Genomic DNA, 19,218 nt, shown 5'->3' with positions numbered 1-19,218 from the left:
CACTTAGTAAGGATAGTTTAGATCCATGTAAGCAGCTACACTTAAAACAATAAAATTGACAAGTACTATAGTGACATTTGAGCTTAGCAATAAACCAGATGTTAAGTCACTATAAACAAAAATAAAATTAACTGAAACAATAGGCAGTCAGTATCACCATCATCTTTAGCAGCAGGGCATATCTAATGCAAAATGTGGAAAAAAAAAAAAAAACTTATACAAGAACTAGCAGAGAAAAAATACTTCTGAAATATATTATTTGTACGGTCCCAGAATTCAATACAACCTGAAATATTACAATATATTCTGTGTGATGAATGTCTGTAAGTACTATGTTAACATGCTTCCAAAATATTGATCCACCCCATTAAAGAGATTAATATTACTCTGGATGTATAAGTAAAATGATTTTTTATTTTAAAAAGTTTTATTTTGTCCAGTTTTCTCTACATAACCTTCTTAACCCATCTAATACAATTTAAGGTCACAATAGGGCAAAGCCCATATTAACAACATTGGCTGCAAAGCATGAACCAGTCCTGGACAGTACACCAATCCATCACAGAGTCTACTCTCTCTCCGACTCACTCACTCACATGTGCGCACAGACACAGACACACACACACACACACACACACACGCGTGCATGCAAATGAAATCTCACTCATATGGGCCCAAGATAAAGTTGCCAATTCACCTAAGACATACTCCTTTGGAGATATGGTATTTAAATGTACCAGAAGGAAAACCCATGCAGGCAACTACTGGGCATGGGATTCAGGCATAAGATGCTGGATCAGAGAGGAAACAATTGTGCAAGTACATTTAATTATGCTTTTTTTTTGTTGTTTTTTTTTTTTGCTTTTTTTAATAAGACTTTCCTTCTGCTCAACTTGAATTAAAACATGCTTCCAGACATGCCATTGGGGGGGTGGGGGGGTGAAGTTTCAGGATTTACGAACAAAGAATTCAACAAACAATTGCTTTTGAGGTCACTTGTTAAAAATTAGAAGGGGCTTGTAATAAGCAGTATTAAAAACAAATTTTTTTTTTTTTTCCCCCCCAGTTCTTAAACAAAAGTTTTCAAAGTCGTACCCTGTGCTTTCGTTTCTCCTTCATGATGTCCTTGGTATCTTGAAGCATTTTTTCCTTCCACAAATCAAAGAAATATGAGGGATCAGTATAGAACCTAAGAGCTTCCTTCCCATCCTCCCTGTAAGGAAGACAAAACATTTATAAAACAGCACATTGATGAAAGGTTAAAAAAAAAAATTACTCTGATGTATAATCCTATTTATAATAAAATTGAAGTTTGTGTGCATCATTTACATCTGGTAAATTTATAATATTAATGGTAAGTTTTCTTATATAAAAAAAATACACAGTAAATTTAATGTTAGTGTAAAAAACACTAAGGCCAACTTTGATATCATAATACATTAAAATGTTACAAATTTTATTTTTATGAAGGATTACAGTATTTATTCAAAGTTGTCTAGTCCAGTAACTAAGTATTTGTCATTATATAATAGAATTTTCCAAGTAGATGTCCCATTAAAATATTAAAAACCTACAGAAATTTTTCAGCGTACCCAAGAAATAAATTTATATTTTATATTTACTGTATATATAATTTATTTATTAAATCTTGGGTTCTACATATTTATACACAAACACACACCCCATGCTCCACATGCAAGAATCAGGGAAATACCTGTATACACTGAGATTATTAAGAGGTGGTGGTTTATTACAGGTGTTGTATGTCTCCTGTACAGGTTGTGGAAGGGTACATCTAGTAAAAAGTTGTTGATCCTGGCAAAGAGAGCTTTTAAATGCCTTCCTTGTAGTGATAGCCTGCAGAGAAACTAAACAGCACAATCAATATTATCATACAATAAAAGTCTGGATCGGTAATTCTTGAGAATAACACTTCTTATCCACACTGGCATAAAACAGCAATTAGAAATAAAATGCCTAGCCACAATTGCCAAATCAAGAATCCCTGCATTAGCCACAAACAAATATTATCCATATATTATTCTGACATTACATTTTCATTTGTGCAGTGAAAGTGAATATGAAGGTACTGTGGGTGTGCTGCTACCTCTCCGATTCATGGATTAGAATTCATAACCCAGCCCAATCACTATTTGTGTGGAGACTGCATATTCTCTGTTTGTATAACTCTTTTTCCACCTGCTTTCAAGAAAGATGTATGTTTGGTTACCCAGAGTCTCTAAATGTAACCAAGCAGGAGTCAGTTTGCATGTATATGGGGACATGCCTTACAACACAGCTGCATCCTTGTTAAGTTGTGATTCTTGTCTTCTGTCCATTAATGCAGGGGCAAGTTCCATTTCCATTCATAACTGAATTTGGTTACCTCTGTTCATACATTGATGGATGTCTTGTCCCTACTTTAAATTGTGTGTGTGTGTGTGTGTTTTATTTCAAAGACATGGTAAAATAAGAAAAATGTATTTCACAAAATATTTACAAATAATCAAATACATGGAATGAATTTCATTAAAGCTTAAATTAGCCTACAACAACTTCTAGAAACCTGAGCATTAACATACTGTATTAAAGTGTCATGCCATAATTTACAACTACTTTAAAATCTTTATAATCTGCAACCCCTTTGTATTTGGGGTGTAATGGTTCAAAACACTGTACATTTCCACTCTGTCTGCTAAGAGAAAATAAATCATCTGCCAAATGTCTATTGAGAAAACAGTTGTTTACAGCTTACATTTAAAACTAAACATTCTCATAAAAAAGGGTTAAAAACAAAACCACTAAAAAACCAGTTTCCATTTACAAAGTTATTAAAAAAGCACAAACTATTTTCTGCTGAAACATAATATAGCAGAAAGAGTTTCTTTTCTGAGAAGGATCAGCCAAAAACTTGCAGTTATAAATAAATTACACAAAGTTTATGGCTGGCTTAAATCTTGCTCAAAAATGTGTATAAACTCCTCATTTTCTGTCAAACCCAGCAACAGTAATTCCATGGCCATGGAAAAGATAATCCGTTATTACTAATCTAATAGATTTGGCAACTAACATTTCAATGAATGGTGGAAGTAGAATTTCAAATTGGTAAGAAAAATATCATGGAGACCAAATAGTGTTAGTAGAAACTTGTTAAGCCACTAGGCTTTGAGATAAAACTGCTGCCACCTTGGGGGGCAGCATAATCCCTCGCCTTTTAAGCAGATGCACCTTTGGTCTTGCATTCATTAAGTGGACTTTAGAATTAATATATCTTACTGAAAACGTAAACAAATTAGGAGGCAATGTCACACTACAAAAACGTCAAATGGAACATTTAAATGGAAGAAAATGAATAAGCTGTAGAAGATTTCAGAACTTAGCAAGCAAAGCTCTGATTTGGGTCAAGACTAGATTTCAAGTAGACTTCGTTATCTCTATGCATTTATATTCAAAGCTGTACAACAGGTTAATGAGTGTTACGAATGGATGCAGGTACTTCAACTCATGGTCCTTGTGTCTCAAATACCAAGATGCCGTATGCATAGCTTATTTACTTCTGTTTAATAACCAGACAGAATACTATCAGTGAATTTTGATTTTATCTCTCAGGACAGGAACCAAATGATTTGGTAGGTTATAAATCTAACATCTCGTTTCTTAATAAAAGCAAAGATATTGCATGTTTTGTTATCATACATGTTGTATTAGTTGTAAAAAAAGGTACAAAAGGTTTTTGACACAAACATGAACTCTAATAAGTGTAGTAATGGCAAACATGCTTTTGCTGTTCACCTGATGTTTTCTGCCTCAGGGTGGTTGTGTTTAATACACAAAGATGTGTATGCTTGCTATTAAGAACGCTACTTTACTTTATCTGGCACTTTAGGGTTGAATTAAAAGTCATGGATTTGCCTCATAGATGACTTAGTTGAAAAGCGAAGAATACGATGCAACATATTAGCCAGTTCTCTATAATACCATACACTAGAAAAAGCGTGGAAAAATTGGGACGTGGATTAGTAAATACAGCTTTAAAAAGGAAGAGCATCTGCAATGTGCACCCTGGATTTGGTCTATTTAAGAATGCATTTGCCTTGCGCAGTGCAACTTTATTGGCTAAACAAATATTCAAGTAATTTTGATATTAAATGTTGGGGTCAAGTGCACACACGTAGGTATGCTTTATATTAAAGTCCTGAAAGATTAGTAAACTGCATTTTCATTTACTCAGAATGTATCATTGGCTTCCCTGTCTGACACAACGGAACCTTAACATACAACACCTACACTTCCTTAATTAGAAACAGAAAATACTTTTCCACACTTGCAAATCAAATTTACTTTTACAAACAGAACAGACTATTAATGTGATTGTATTCAAAACATTTTATCACTCAATTCAGATCCACTGCATTTGTTTCTATGTGCTGTATGCCTGCATATCCACACAGCATCTGTTCAGGTAGTTACAGGAGCACAAAATATGCATGTTAAAAACATACACCAGTCAGTTCTGCCTACACTGACAATGACATCATCATCAGGTCTAGAAGTTTGAAATTCAGCAAAAGTAATATGACACCAGTATGCAAATTCTTCCCACATTTTCTGTCAAAAAAAAAAAAAATTGTCATATTTATACTAATCCCCTGAAATTATTTGTTTTTTGTCATTACAATTTTCTGGCTGTATTTGAGAATCTTTGCAAAGAGTAAAACATGACAGATTGCACACTGAACATTACATTTCCCAAAAGCTGGGAATAAATTAAAAAAAAAAATTATATATATATATATATATTATATAAAGCTTACCTTCCTCTTCTTTGGGGTCCAATTGTGTCACTTTCACCTGTAACCGATCAATCCTTTCTCCCAGAACATTAACACGTATTGCAAAGCTGCTTGCTTCATAAAAGAGCTCTCCAAAAATATCCTCTGCATATTTACCTGCAGCAACATAAAACTGCATTTAAATAAAATGAAGTTGTGTAAAATACTTTTGACAACAATTTAATATACTGACAAAATTTAGTTTCAGATGAATTTATCTTTAAATAGTTTAATTGTAAATCTGACATGTTTTGTAGATTGCTAAATATTTAGGAGGTCACATAAGGCTGCATTTTTAAGAAAGCATTTTCTAGGCATAGAAATAACATTTGGAAATAAATAATGCACATTTGTAAAGGACTGTAGTAACCTCTGGTTTTTACCATTCCTAAGTACTTCAAGACTGGGGCATGTTTAATGCTAAAACAAACTTCAGCTGACCTGGATGAACAACTTCTTCTTCTTTAGGCTGCTCCCGTTAGGAGTTGCCACAGCGAATCATCTGTTCGCATATTGATTTGGCAAAATTTTACATAATTTCAGAAAAAACTGCTAATAAGTGATCTTGGGAATCTAATGGGGGGAAAGGAGGGCTAGCTGATAACTGGTCACATAACATTCTCAAACCTGTTTAATTTAACTAAGGGGGTCATGGGGGGGTCGTCCCAAAAAAAAAAAAAGAACGATATTCATAAGCAGTTGAACCACCTGAAAAGCAATAACATTCTAGAAACCCAACCCAATTCAAAGGTTCAGTTTCTTAGGATTAGACCATATCCAAGACAGCAGGTAAGCTAATTATGTTCAAAATGTAATGTGCATTTATTCACATATTACGGTGTATATGCATAATCAGGGGTGTTCAACTCCAGTCCTTGGAGGGCTCCAGTGGCTTCTAGTTTTATTCTAACCCTTTACTTAGTTACCATGTTTTGCCTCTAACTTTTCCCTTAATTTTAACTGACTTACTATTTATTCTTAAACCCTAAGCAGCCAGGTACCGGGTCGAAAAGGATTCAAAAAATGTTTTAAAAAACCCACAGACAAATCATGCTACACACAAACACAAACAATACCTTGTTTGAAAGACCCAGGTGTCTACTACACACTCATAGTGATCACAGTGTGACAGTATGTACAAGTTGACTTTTAAGCTAGCATGAAATCTTGTGTGTGCCATGTCATTCGTCATCAAAAAAAATTAAAACAGGCCCAGTAATTTTTCTGTACAAAAAAATTCTCTAAATTGTCAAAACTTAGGATAATGTATGTTATTACATCAATCAAAAGGCCTTGAACTCCCACTACAACTGAGCAAACTGCAAAAACCGTTACATCTCACGCCTGCATTTTCACTTGCTCTTGCATATAACTCCACAAACCAACAGCAAATATATACAAGTAACATATCAGCACTTACAGCAGGTTCTCCTGAGCAAAACAAGCCCTCACGTATATATATGTATGTGTGATGAAGGAGTCTTGAGGAAAACGACATAACCCATAAACACAGTCGCCATTATGGGCTTGAACCACCTGCCGATTTTGAGTGGGTCATTACTATCACAAAACTCACACCATTGGATAGCTGAGACTGTGACTTTTTCAACGACACCAAACAAAGCCATGCTTGAACAAGGCTTACCCTGACTTTGAGCAATGACTCACTAGGCTTGAAGTTCGAGCCAGAATTTGTGTGTGTTGTCACATATAATTTCAGAAATCAGCAGTGAATATAGACATGTTATATACAAAATTGACAGAATTAGCCCAGGCTCGTCCCTGTGGGAGGAAGCATTAGCGAGATATTTGTTGTTAAACAGCAGGTGGGAATTCCAGACTAGCTACCAGTGATCTGGCAGTTCAGCTCAGGTGGCTCTGGCTCAGTGGGTCATGCCCTTGCAAGCTTTATACCCTTTTATGCCTGAAATACTTATAAACGATATAAAAAATGCCATGTTTGAGGAAAAAAAAAAATAGAATTTTTTGGGGGTGTATGTTTGTGTGTATATGTGAGAAAGTACTTATATTTTGTATATTTTTATATTATTTTATATAAATTTTATATTTACTTATATTTTGGCTATCCCTGCCTAGCAATGTACTATTTCTGCATGCTCCCAATTTCTCTCTCTCTGTCTCTCTCTGTCTAGAAAAGTTCTGGAGGTGAGAGGGGTGCCCATGGTGCCAAATGCTGTAACTACTTATTTCTTTGTGTTATCAACATGCAATTTTTCACAGGTATAGTTGACATATCTGGGAACACATCATAGATAAATAAACTGACCTGGCATTGTTTGAAAATGAAATAAACTGTATTTTATAACAAAAATTTGGGAAAACCACAGCGTCTTTTTTTTGTTTGTTTGTTATTTTGGTATCACTTTTTAAAGAAAAGAAAGTTTAAATTTGACACAAACACAATTTCTATCACATTCGAAAAGTTATGTTAAGTTTTAGGGAAAAAATTACTGTTCTTTATTTATTACATAATAAGGCTTTATTATGGTGTTCCCCCTTCAGGTGGAAATCACTGAAAAATGCCCTTGGGTGTAATAGGATTTATTAATTATCAATCAAATAATAATGAAATATAAAACCAGCCAACACATGACTAGCTAACCTGTGTCTAGCATACAATATCTGAACATAAAGAAAGGTGAAGTTCTTGTTAATGCTAATCTGCTCGATGTCCACAAAATATTTTGATTATGGTCTTAGAAACAAGAAAAATCAAGCATTTTGGAAATGTTTGCTGTGGCAGAATTAGAGCAGCAACAAGTAATCGAATTAAAGGTTGGGTTTAACAACAATAATAATCAGCTTCTTATTAAGAAACTGGTGGGTGGGAAATTGGTTGGAGTTTGAGGCCCAAACTCAGCTGGCAATCTGTTGGCTCACTTTACAGCTCATTTTTGTATGGCTGCAATTTAAGGAAAAGTCTTATTCAACAAGGCAAATAAAATCAAGGGAAAAGGCGGCAATTAGGAGTAGAAATAGTCAGTGAAGAAGAAAGTGGCAGGAAGTAAAACGTACAGCCACAGTAGCCATCCAGGAAAGGAGTTGGGCACCACTGATACATATGTATGATACACAAACATAATGAAGCCCGGAATAAACAATTTTCTTTACCATTTTTTCCATCTAACTGAATGCCACAAATATCAAATGAAATCAGTGTATTATTAACTGTTTATGTGAGCCTTTTAAGGTCTAATGATAACTGACAAACTACATTCTCAAGCCATAAATACTATGCACATGATCTTGTCAGTCTTGGTATAGTCTCAAAATTTCTTTGGTGTTGGAAAAAAATACTACTGTATAATTAGACTTTACCCTATTGGGATAACTAACAAAAATACAGATGATAGATGATATATAGATGAAATAGATAATAGATAGATGAAAAAGATGATACAGATAGATGAAATATAGATAGATAGATGATTTGTGGTACTTAAGGCAATATTGTGATTATAGTTTTTATTAAAAAAAATGCTTAAATGTGCTTTTATTTATAAACAGTGGGAATCTAAACAAACACTAATCATAACAAATCATTTTAATAAAATCTTCTTTTTCTTTCGGCTGCTCCCATTAGGGGTTGCCACAGTGGATCATCTTGTTTCATATCCTTCTGTCCTCTACATCTTGCTCTGTTACACCCACCACCTGCATGTCCTCTCTCACCACATATATAAACCTTCTCTTAGGCCTTCATCTTTTCCTCTTGCTTGGAAGCTCTATCCTTAACACCCTTTTCCCAATATACTAAGATGCATAAATGTGGATGGTGAGGCGAACTACAAAAAAGTGACAGGCATCAAATGAGCAAAAGAACCTGGGTGAGTGTTTTCAGTATCTTCACCAACTTCTCGTTTTTGACAATTTAACAACCACAATTTTCAAACAACACCATCAAATGGCATCTTTAAAGACTGCTAGCTCAATTTTATCATTTGGTATAAAACTGACATTAATCCACAGTAAACACACTATGCCTGCATTTGAAAAAAATACAGATCTTCAATGTAATATCTTATTATTATTCTTATCCAAGTTCACTAACAGGGCAGAATTAAACACTCCCCAATGTATTGATATCAAAAGACACCATCAGTAAGAACCTGTCCAATAATCACTTGTAAAAACATTAGCAAAAGAAGTCAATTTTCTAAGCTTTGTAAAGCTTGGAGAGCAAGGATAGGTGTTAGTCCATCCAAGCAGCATCATGGATTAGTGTTGCAGTGTTCAGGTATTCTTTATACCTTTGTTCATTTTTTAGTTAACATTTTAATTGCTACCGTTTGATTACACGGGAAGTTGGAGAATTAGTGACATTGGAAAGTTCAATATGGAGGCCGACAGTGGCGTCATACCACTGAAATAATTACGTACATCGGTTTCGGTTAGCACAGGGAAGCCACCTACCAAATTTCGTGAAGATGGAGTCAGCCTTCTACCTACACGGGAAGTTGGAGAACTAGTGACATTGCAAAGTTCAATATGGTGGCCAACAGTGGCGTCATACCACCGAAATAAGTATGTACATCGGTTTCGGTTAGCGCAGGGATGCCGCATACCAAAGTTAATGAAAATGGGGCCATAAATAAGAAAGTTCAACATGGTAGACGTTGTCGACCGTAACGACCGTTACGTGTAGAATTTTGAAATGAAACCTGCTTAACTTCTGTAAGTAAGTTGTAAGGAATAAGCCTGCCAAATTTCAGCCTTCTACCTACACGGGAAGTTGGAGAATTAGTGATGAGTCAGTGCGTGAGTCAGTCAATGAGGGCTTTGCCTTTTATTAGTATAGTTAACATACAGTAATGGAATTGTGAAGTTAATTAGTATGGTGGATCAAAAAATGTTGTCTTAAAAGGAGACTATGAACAAGAACACTGGGGAGAGACTGAGGCTAGTCAGGGGTAACTTTTGAGCAAACACTAGACAGCCGCACCCCCTAACCTGAGAACTACAGATATACAGAGTAAGTTACAAAACACTGTGGTAGACACTACTATTTTTGTCATTTTACAAAAATTGGATTGTCAAGTTTTGTTGGGCTAAATGGCCTGCTCTCATCAAAGCTATTCTAATGACTGACTGCAGTATGACATCTCATTCCAGAACTTGGACAGCTGCCACTCTTTCACACATTACAGTCACAGATTTTTTACAAAGGAAGCTATGAAAAACGTAAAACATCCAGTGAGCAGCAGCTCTGTGGCTGAAAATGCACTGTCAACAAGAAATTTGACAGAAGAACAAACAAACTCATCAAGACAAACAGAAGTTCCACAAATTCTCAAATAACTGCTCTTTACAACATAAATTTGGAAAAGTTTATCTCCGACTGCACAATGCTTTGGGCTTTGAAGTAGATGGGAAACAGAAGTAAATACCCACTCTAACAACAGAAAGAGGAGACTGCCATGAACTAAACAATTAAACATTTTAAAAATATTACCTTACCCGATAGATCTAGGATTCTGTCATTATAGACAGGGGGGAGAGGGTCATGTCATAAATTTGGCATAACCAGGATAAATCCACAGTTTCATCCTTCCTTGTGACATTACAGGCTGGAGGTAGAAGTGTAAATGTATAGGGAACCTCTGCTTGACACAAATTATTGCACTTAAAACAAACGGAGAACCACCGCCATCTATTCTGTCACAGAAACCACAAGAAAACCTTCCTTCTTGGCCTCTTCGGACAACTGGTGTTCATCAGCAACACAACAGTATAAAATGTATGCCTTTTAAATTCCCAAGTGAATTCGCTCCTTAAAACTCTCAGTATCTAAGTTTTGAAATGCAGAGTTTATCTTAGCATGAAATAAACCTAAGCTTTTAATAGGACACTTAAAAACCTACAGTAGACAAATTTAACATAAAGGTTTCTGATGTTAAAATATTTTACAAGTTCACCTATCAGTAGATATAAGCAGCCACTAAACGAAGAAATTAAACCACATGAACAATATGCTGAAACAAATGATTAGCAATATGTCATGGAGCACAAATTTAAGATATAATAGTTATATTGAAATTTTAAGAAAGTCTTGAATTTTAAAAGTTGAATATATTGTGCCTTCTGTTGAAGTTTTAGATCATAAAATTCACAAAATTCTAAATCTTCTCCACTGCATCCCTACATATTAAATAAACTTACATCTCTGTAAAAGCAAAACTACATTAAACATTTTAAATAGGATAAAACTGTTCAACATGCTCACTGGGTTGAGCTCCGAAGAGGTTACTTACTGAGACTACCAAGCTGCCGAATGATGTTAGAAAGGGTGATGTTGGTAACACATTCCAGCTCACTTTTTATACTGTTGGGCAGAGTCTGTCGGCAGAGGTGTCGAGGCTCGATGTTTCTTGTTACTAGTGGCATTTTAACCTAGTTTATGAGGCCAATAATCTATGAAAGAAAAAAAACAGAAAAAAACATTAAAAATGCATAATTAAGCAGACAGCGACATAAAAAATGTGTCTGTCAGGTAAGCCTCCAGATAGCATAGCTGTTGAATAATTAACCCAAATCACAAGACAAGCATTTGCAGAAGTTCACAATAGGAATTAACAAGTACATTAGACTCCAGCTGCAATAAGCAAAACATACGCTTACTATTTACACCTTTGAATTTTTCTTGTTCGAATTATATGAAAATTTGTAAAGTTCTATTTTAGTTTTGTTTCGTAGATCATGATGTTGACGCTTTATTCCACTATAATTTTCTACACCTTGGTTATACTGAAGCCCAGACTTAAATCCTAACAGAAACTCACAAATATAGCATCTCAAAACAAACAGTATCCCATTTTACCAGTTAACTATTCATTGTGAAGCTCACCACAATCATCTGAAAAGAATTAAAACTAACTTAAAAATGGTTAGGCATACAGGCAAAATATGCAAAACATGATGTAACAATTGCCATATCACAGTTGTGCTTGACACTGACACTTTATTTATCCCTGCATCTACTCAAAACAGTGAAAGCGCACAGGAAGTGGTGAGCAAGGATTTCACTAGCATATGTTGCTACAGCAAACAGGAATTCTTGGGGCGAGTAGAAATTATGTTAATACTAATGGTACTGCTATGTATATATATTTATATACAATTTTTGTGGACAATTTATGTGCCACATATGATAAATGTGTTGACCATGATGGCAAACGGGTTGAAACATTCCTGTAAATTATTTTGCACATACTGAAGTATGTTTTGTGAATAAATTGTTTCCGCTATTCAAATGTTAAAATAGTTTTGACTCACCCTGTGTAAAGCTTTATTATTAGCCCTTAGTGCTTTACAATGTAAACTTCAAACATAAAGTTAAGATGTACTAAATTTTTAATGAAAACACCTGCATATTTCACCTAAAAGTCATTTAAGGCTACTTTACCATTGTCAAGATACAAGTGTCTTTACTTATGAAGAAGGAACATTTAGTCATATAAAGCAAAAGGTTGTGCTTCTTTTGTATTTTCCTCAAAAGATCACCACATACAAAAGCTAGTCTCAGTTAATGTTTTAAGGTTATTAAATTTGTTATAACAGTGCTACCTTAAGAGACAGCTTAGTGGTTTTGCCAAACCTACTGTAGCACCCTTAACTTCTCTGTTGTCAATGCCAATTCAAGGGTAAGTCCTGCATGCTTTGGAATTTTTTAAATCATTTGCCTACCAGCATCCTGAATCTACAAGCTATTGTCTAGCTAAGGACCACTGGGAACTATGCAGAAACCAAGTCATTCACTAATTACTGAAAAATGCAGCATTTTGGTTTGGTAAAGAAAATGAAGCTTAGAAAGTCTGCTTGCCATGCGAACTCCAAAATGAAACTTAGCAGGTTGGATATTCAAAGCCAGAAACTTGCCACATGTTTGATGTTATTTGTGCACAAGTAAGATGCAGTGCTCAAATTTGATTGAATGCACTTCACTTTCATGCACAACTCTCATTTTACATATTATATACTGGATACTGAATCTATCAAAGGAAGCCTACAGGATCTCTATGTAGAAAATATACTAGAACAGTGTACTGCTTCCATCCAACAGTCCTGTACATCAGACCAAACCTGCATTACTTCACTTTCTCCACCTACCTCTGAACAGTTAAGATATCTAGGAAGTACAGTTACAAAAAATAAAGATCTATCAAATTCAATATAGCAATCTGATTCAAAGTATCAAACAAGAGATTAATAAAATTGTAATGTCTTCTCAAAACTGGATGAATCGTTTCTGTTAAAAATCCATGTCCTTCCTAAATTCAGCTATTTTGTTCGTAATATCACTACATTAGCAAATCTTTCATTAGATACATTATTGTTCCTTGGGTTTTTATATTGTTTCCAAATGAACAGTGTATCATTAAGGCAATTTTCCAACTTCCTCAAAAGATGGGAGGACACCCTGGAATTACCAAATTTTAAATTTTATTACTGGGTCATGAAAATATGTACTATAATACAAAAGAAGGAAACAGTAAGAAAGAAAACCATACGTGTTGGTTAACCAAGAGGAGGAAATGCTCTTCAAACTCATCACTATTTACCTTGATCTTATGCCTATTAATTGTCAACAATTAGCCATATACAAAACAAAAGACCTGTGTGTGTATGGAGCAGTCCACTCTACTCATACTCAACCACAGCCACAAGATGGCGCTTGCATGCACCTCCCTACAAACCACCAGTGGGCAGCAAACGCCGTCGCGCAACAATGTGTAAATGAAACACCTCAGCAACAGGGGGCAAGGCTTGAAGTTTTCACTAAAAACACTGTCCATCTGGAACGATTTCCTTCAAACAAAGATTAACAGGACTTGTATGGCAGCAATACAGCTAAGATATGGTATTGCCGGTGTTGTCTTACGAAAGTGGGGCAGCAAGCACAGGTGGTTCCACATCCTCTTCATTGGGCAACTCCTAAAAGTTAGCTGCTGCATCTCCAAGTTCATGAATATAATAAAACTGCTAGGGAGTTTACCAATAATTCAGTAATGTATCATTCGCTCAAAATGTGGTGCCAATATAAGAAGCACTTTAAAGCCAAGACACTGTTGTCAATAGCTCCATTCACAATAATAATCTATTCCGCTCCACCTTTATCTATCCACTGCTTAACTCACATATGTTACTGGGTATTAATATCTTTACAGACTTCTATACTGACAAGTTTGAATTCTAGAAATAGACTTCATATATGATCTTCCCATTAAATACTACCTGAACTATTTAGAAGATAGAACATTTTTTTTGAGAAAACACCTGCCAAGCTTATAATCATTCATCAATATCCATCCATCACTACACTATACAATGAAGACATGGGCAGACTTTATCAACTGTTCTCAAACAGTATATCCATAGGGGATCTAGAGCAACCACCTGAACAGCACCTTACTATTTTTAAGGTAAAATTTCACATAAGGGAGGAAACCAGTGATCAATAAAATACAAGTCACCTCAACCTTGTAATTCATTTTAAAATACTAAAGTACATCAAATACATCAATCTCAAATAAAACTATCCAAAATATATCCAAGGCAACACCTGAATTGTAACTCATGTTACGAAGCATCTCTCTCTATAGGACATATGTTTTGGCAATGTCCTACATTCAGTTGTTTTAGGGGTGAAAAATCTTTGTTTCTTTGTCTGATAGTTTTGGATTTTACTATTATTCAAAGTCTTCTGACAGCATTACATGCAGCAACACCTGATAGGCCAGGAAAAGTCTATTGTGGTATCTTAGTCTAGATTGCTCACTCATCCCCTTATTCAGCTGGAAGAATTCATCAGTTTTGACAAGAATTCAATGATGATGTTTTAAAACAAGACTGGTATGTGTTAAGCTTTTCAATTTCTCAGCATGTTCATGGGTCTACTGTGTGTTGGGAGTTTTGATCATACAGTTTATCAAACTGGTACAGGACAGGAGTCAATAATAATTTAACATTAATGTATGGAAAATGCATGGAGTAAGTAGTTTATTTCATGTCTAATTGATTTTAAAATCAGTAAATAACATATTACAAAAATGGGTTGCTATGATATTTGAAATTTAAAGGTATACACACACTTTTACAATGAAGAAAAACATTTGTCAATGCTAGTCAATCCACAACAGTTCTTAACAGGGACTTAAGAGTGTGAATAAACAAGCTGAATAGGTGAAAGGGATTGACATTTACATACTGCACGATTAGAGACACAAGTCAAAGGACGTTTATATGCACAGTTTTGCTAAAGTTTGGTCTATATATTTCAGTCTTCATGCTTGAAAAGGTCCAAAGAGCAGCTGGCAGACAGCCAAACCAAAACAGACCATGAACACATAAGACATAAATGTCACATTAGATGATTTTTCCAGGCATTTTTAGCCACAGCCTTTATTTATATAATTGTAGCAAGTATTGTGCATTCACTCTGACATACAACATGCCTCAATCCAACAAGTCTGTAACTCATGCCATGGTTTGTTTTTTGTCCTTATTCATGCTGGTGGAATCTGTATGCATGAGAGCTGACAACCAATGAATGCTTATCTGAAATTACAATGCATATAATGCAGCAATGAGGAACAAGGATTCATAAACAGGAGAGACACTAATCTGCCTGATGTCTCATCACATCTATCTGATGTCTCACGTTTTACATACCATGGCAGAATGGAAAAATACAAAAGGGCACTGACTCACTGTACCTCTTAACTCATCATACAGCATCAGCTCCGTCAGGAATCATGTTATTGCTTGTAATAAAAAGAAACGAGTGTGACTGTGCTGAAAGGTCATATAAATTAAAGCTGTCTTATGACAAGATCAGCACCTGAAGTCAGCAAGTCTGACAAACCCTACATCCAGAGGTAGCATTATTGTGGCATTCAAATTCACAGAAAAGCCAGTTAAGAGTACATTTGACAAAAATCTGCAAAACGTTCCCCACCCCCACCGAGGGGATTGAAAGAAAAATAAAGAAAACATTTTGTAAACGCAAAGCTATTTTCTAATCTGAACTTTGTCTTGTGCTCCAATCTTAAAAAAAGACAACACTGTGCAGGTTGCATTGTAATAAAAGACAGCAATGAGCAAATACAATATGTGTACAAGAAGAAAGAAAGGAAAATCATTCCAAATCTTTAAGAAGCCAAGAGACTTAAGAATACAACTTTTTTTATTATTAAAATAATGTTACAGTGGGAGGAAATCATTTTAAAAAGGAAAAAAAGCAAAAAAAAAAACACAAAAAAGATACATGCTCATGATCTCACTAGCCACTCTTGATAATGAATGCATGTTCAGTCAATTTCAGCATAATGTCAATTAAAAGTATAGCTCAAACAAAAATAAGGAATTTTGAAATTTTGAAAAAGACCCCACTTTTCAAATCTAATTAGGTCCCAATGCATAAACTGTGTTTGTTGTGACTTCTTGCAGTTTCCTCTAAGGATCTCTTGCAGAACTCATGCAACTATTTAAAGAGCAGCACTTTTTTCTCTTAGCACATATCTTCCTGTTGGTGATAGGACACTGCTGGCAAATATGAGGTAAAGATATGAGTGCAAAGTGATACACTAGAACCTCATTTCAATTGAAGCATGCAAGGTCACAAGCCTCTCTCTCTCTGCCAACACAAAAAAGAGAAACTGGCAGCATTGCAACATGTTAAAAGTGCAAACCTTTTGAAGCTATAGAAAAATTAAAACAGGAACTAAGTGTAAACTTGTCTCTTCCTCAAAACTGTCATGGCAAAAGGTTTTACATTTAAAAGCTGCTTTAAAGAATGCTATACTATTTGACAGCTGGTGACAGGAATGATGTCACTTTGTCAAATGTAATTATCTAGAGTTTGGTGATTAAAGATAGCACATTCTTTGCTGTGTACTGTTTGTGCAATCGCAATTAAAACAGAATGACTAAACATGTACTCCTGGCACACTTGCAAGGTTTTCACCTTTACCCTGTTCTATTTAGGCTGAGTGGGATGAACTGGAAAACATAAGGCTGTCATCTTGAAAGAAAATATAAAGATGCTTGTTTACTTTTTAAATTCTGAAAGAAGGTATTTTCAAAACTCTCAAACACTATAATATTAACCACTAGCACAGTGGAATCACCCAGCTGACTGTAATGCACATTCTTTTGGATTTCCACTAGAGGGCTCCCTGCTCCTGGAAAAAAAAAAAAAAAAAAATCACCAATCCCACCCCTTTAAGCTACAGATAGAAATAGACACTTTAATTAGCTTTGACTTCTGCCAACCTCTGCAGATGGGTGGGGTGCAGCAATTTAGCTGTAAAACTGTCCTCCTGCCCTCAAGGGGACCATCTCCATAGCAACTCTGCCGGCTTGTCTCATACAAAGTGTGCGCCTCAGTTAAAGCCTTGCTTACTGTCCTCTCAAGTCGATTATGCAGGGGATGAAGAACTAAAGACTTGCAGGAGATCGACTGAGAGCAAATGGAATTTATGCCAGTATGTGGCCTAGTCAAAGTGCCTAAGAGATGAAGATCCTTTACCAAATGCTGAAAGAGTTTAAGAAAAAAAAAAGCAAAATTTGTTGTGATGGGAAAACAGATTAGTACAGAAACTATTAGCTAATTTCAGCACTTACTACTGCAAACAGCAAAAGCTCCCAAAATAAGTAATAATGAAAGAGCTATTCTCTATTAATGATCACGCAACTTTGTAGAAAGACAACCGAGATTGCTTATATGCTGTATAATATATAATACAGAGGGGAAAAAAAAACAGACACAGTCCCACTTCACTGACAGCTCTAGACTCACCTGTGAGATCTGTATAAAGTGGATGGCCGATGAGACAAGGAGCCCTGGCATCAGCCTAGTGACTTTACAGTGTTTAATGTCTTGGGATTAGTAAACTCTTAACGTCAGTTTTTGCTTGAACTCTCATTCATGGTTCTCTCTTTCATTTTGACTCAAGAATTTATGAACCCCTAGTTCAAGGCACCTTTTAACCCTCATACATAGTCAGATGCTGCCTTAGAGAAGAGATCAACACTAGTTTATTTCACAGTCAGCTAATAGGCAGTTATTAAAAAAGCTTTTTTTTTTTCAAAACACACTAAGTATGAGGTGGCAAGTGAACAAAAGCAATAAATTTCCAGACAACACATTTTTCAAACAGTATTTAAAGAGACAAATAAGCATACTTATATTCAACAATCTTTCTAGCCTTAGCCTTCCACAGGAGCAGGTGCAGTCACGTATTCAACTAAAGGTCTTCTAGCCCCCTATGTTTCCTTGCTCTGCTCACTGGAATCTCTGGAAATTCCCCAGGCCTTTAAGACCTTTCTTTCATTCGTTCTGGTGTCTGTGAAGGTCTTACATTTGGGACACTGTTCTGGTCTATCACAGACTTAAAAGCTTTCATGTAGGAATATGGTTATATTCCCTTCATTTTGTAGCAGTCTCTTATGGGACCAGCAAAGTGTGGTAATGTTCGCTTACAGTCTGGTGTGGTTAGTATTAAAATTATATAGACACAACATACAGTACAAAAGAATGGTATTTTCTACCTTGCTCCTGGCCATATGCATTCGATATGCATTTCTGGGTGATAATCACGTTAAAGAAGCGATAGTTAAGTTTACTGTTATAAAATCACCACTGGTATTTGGACAAAACTCCAGTTAATCTGTCAACCTGAAACACAGACAGGCCAGATTCTGAGTACATACAAGTGGTACTTTCATTTTTTTCTTATCATCAGTTTTTAATTTTCTTCTAATGTTAAAATGTTCACTGAAGTAGCTTTTCAAATAGTATACAGTGTGTATCCACTAATTATAGGTATCTACTCAGTGTAGAAAAGAGTGAGGGGAGAGTTGCGAATGCTATTCTATGAATGCCAAAGGGGTTCACACACTGTGTATCAATACATTTGCAACTTACAGTGTTGTTTTTGGCAGAATTAATAAGAGCAGTCAAGCATAATAATATACATTAAAAATAGTGAAGATTAGATAATTAGATATTTTATAAGACACATGTCAGTTTCATGTCATGAACATTTGCACCATGTGTCTTGAAGATAGTTGCCTTTTTCAATGCTGAAATTCCTTGGCCATCTGTCTCAGCAGCTATGTAACAAATGTTAGACTTCCAGTTTAAATAGTTTACACTTAAGCCTCGTGAATGTAGATGTCATACAGTACATAGATCAAAGCATTCAAAACATTTTAATGAAATGCACCATGTGTTATTAAAACAGAATTACTGTATGCATAGTATCTTGATCAATAAATTAGGAAAAAATACAGCTTCACATAATAACAAACAAAACAGACCAATAAACCTACTTATGAGTGAGCGATTTTACTTATCTTTATTAAT

The 19,218-nt window shown here is 35.2% G+C and overlaps 1 protein-coding gene across 1 annotated transcript in view; it reads right to left on the bottom strand.

Annotated features, from left to right (window-relative positions):
• Positions 1 to 19,218, bottom strand: part of wasf2 (WASP family member 2) — a 49,162-nt gene that overhangs the window by 14,044 nt on the left and 15,900 nt on the right. The window contains exons 2-5 of the mRNA XM_039740752.1: positions 11,105 to 11,264; positions 4,815 to 4,949; positions 1,715 to 1,868; positions 1,096 to 1,213 (exon numbers count right to left, since the gene is read on the bottom strand). Coding sequence (XP_039596686.1) covers positions 1,096 to 1,213; positions 1,715 to 1,868; positions 4,815 to 4,949; positions 11,105 to 11,237 — 540 coding nt within the window. The 5' untranslated portion in view covers positions 11,238 to 11,264. The remainder of the gene's footprint in view (positions 1 to 1,095; positions 1,214 to 1,714; positions 1,869 to 4,814; positions 4,950 to 11,104; positions 11,265 to 19,218) is intronic.

Source organism: Polypterus senegalus, chromosome 17 (assembly GCF_016835505.1).
Source record: "Polypterus senegalus isolate Bchr_013 chromosome 17, ASM1683550v1, whole genome shotgun sequence".
Classification (NCBI taxonomy): domain Eukaryota; kingdom Metazoa; phylum Chordata; class Cladistia; order Polypteriformes; family Polypteridae; genus Polypterus; species Polypterus senegalus.
This window is presented reverse-complemented; position numbering and strand designations above follow the sequence as displayed.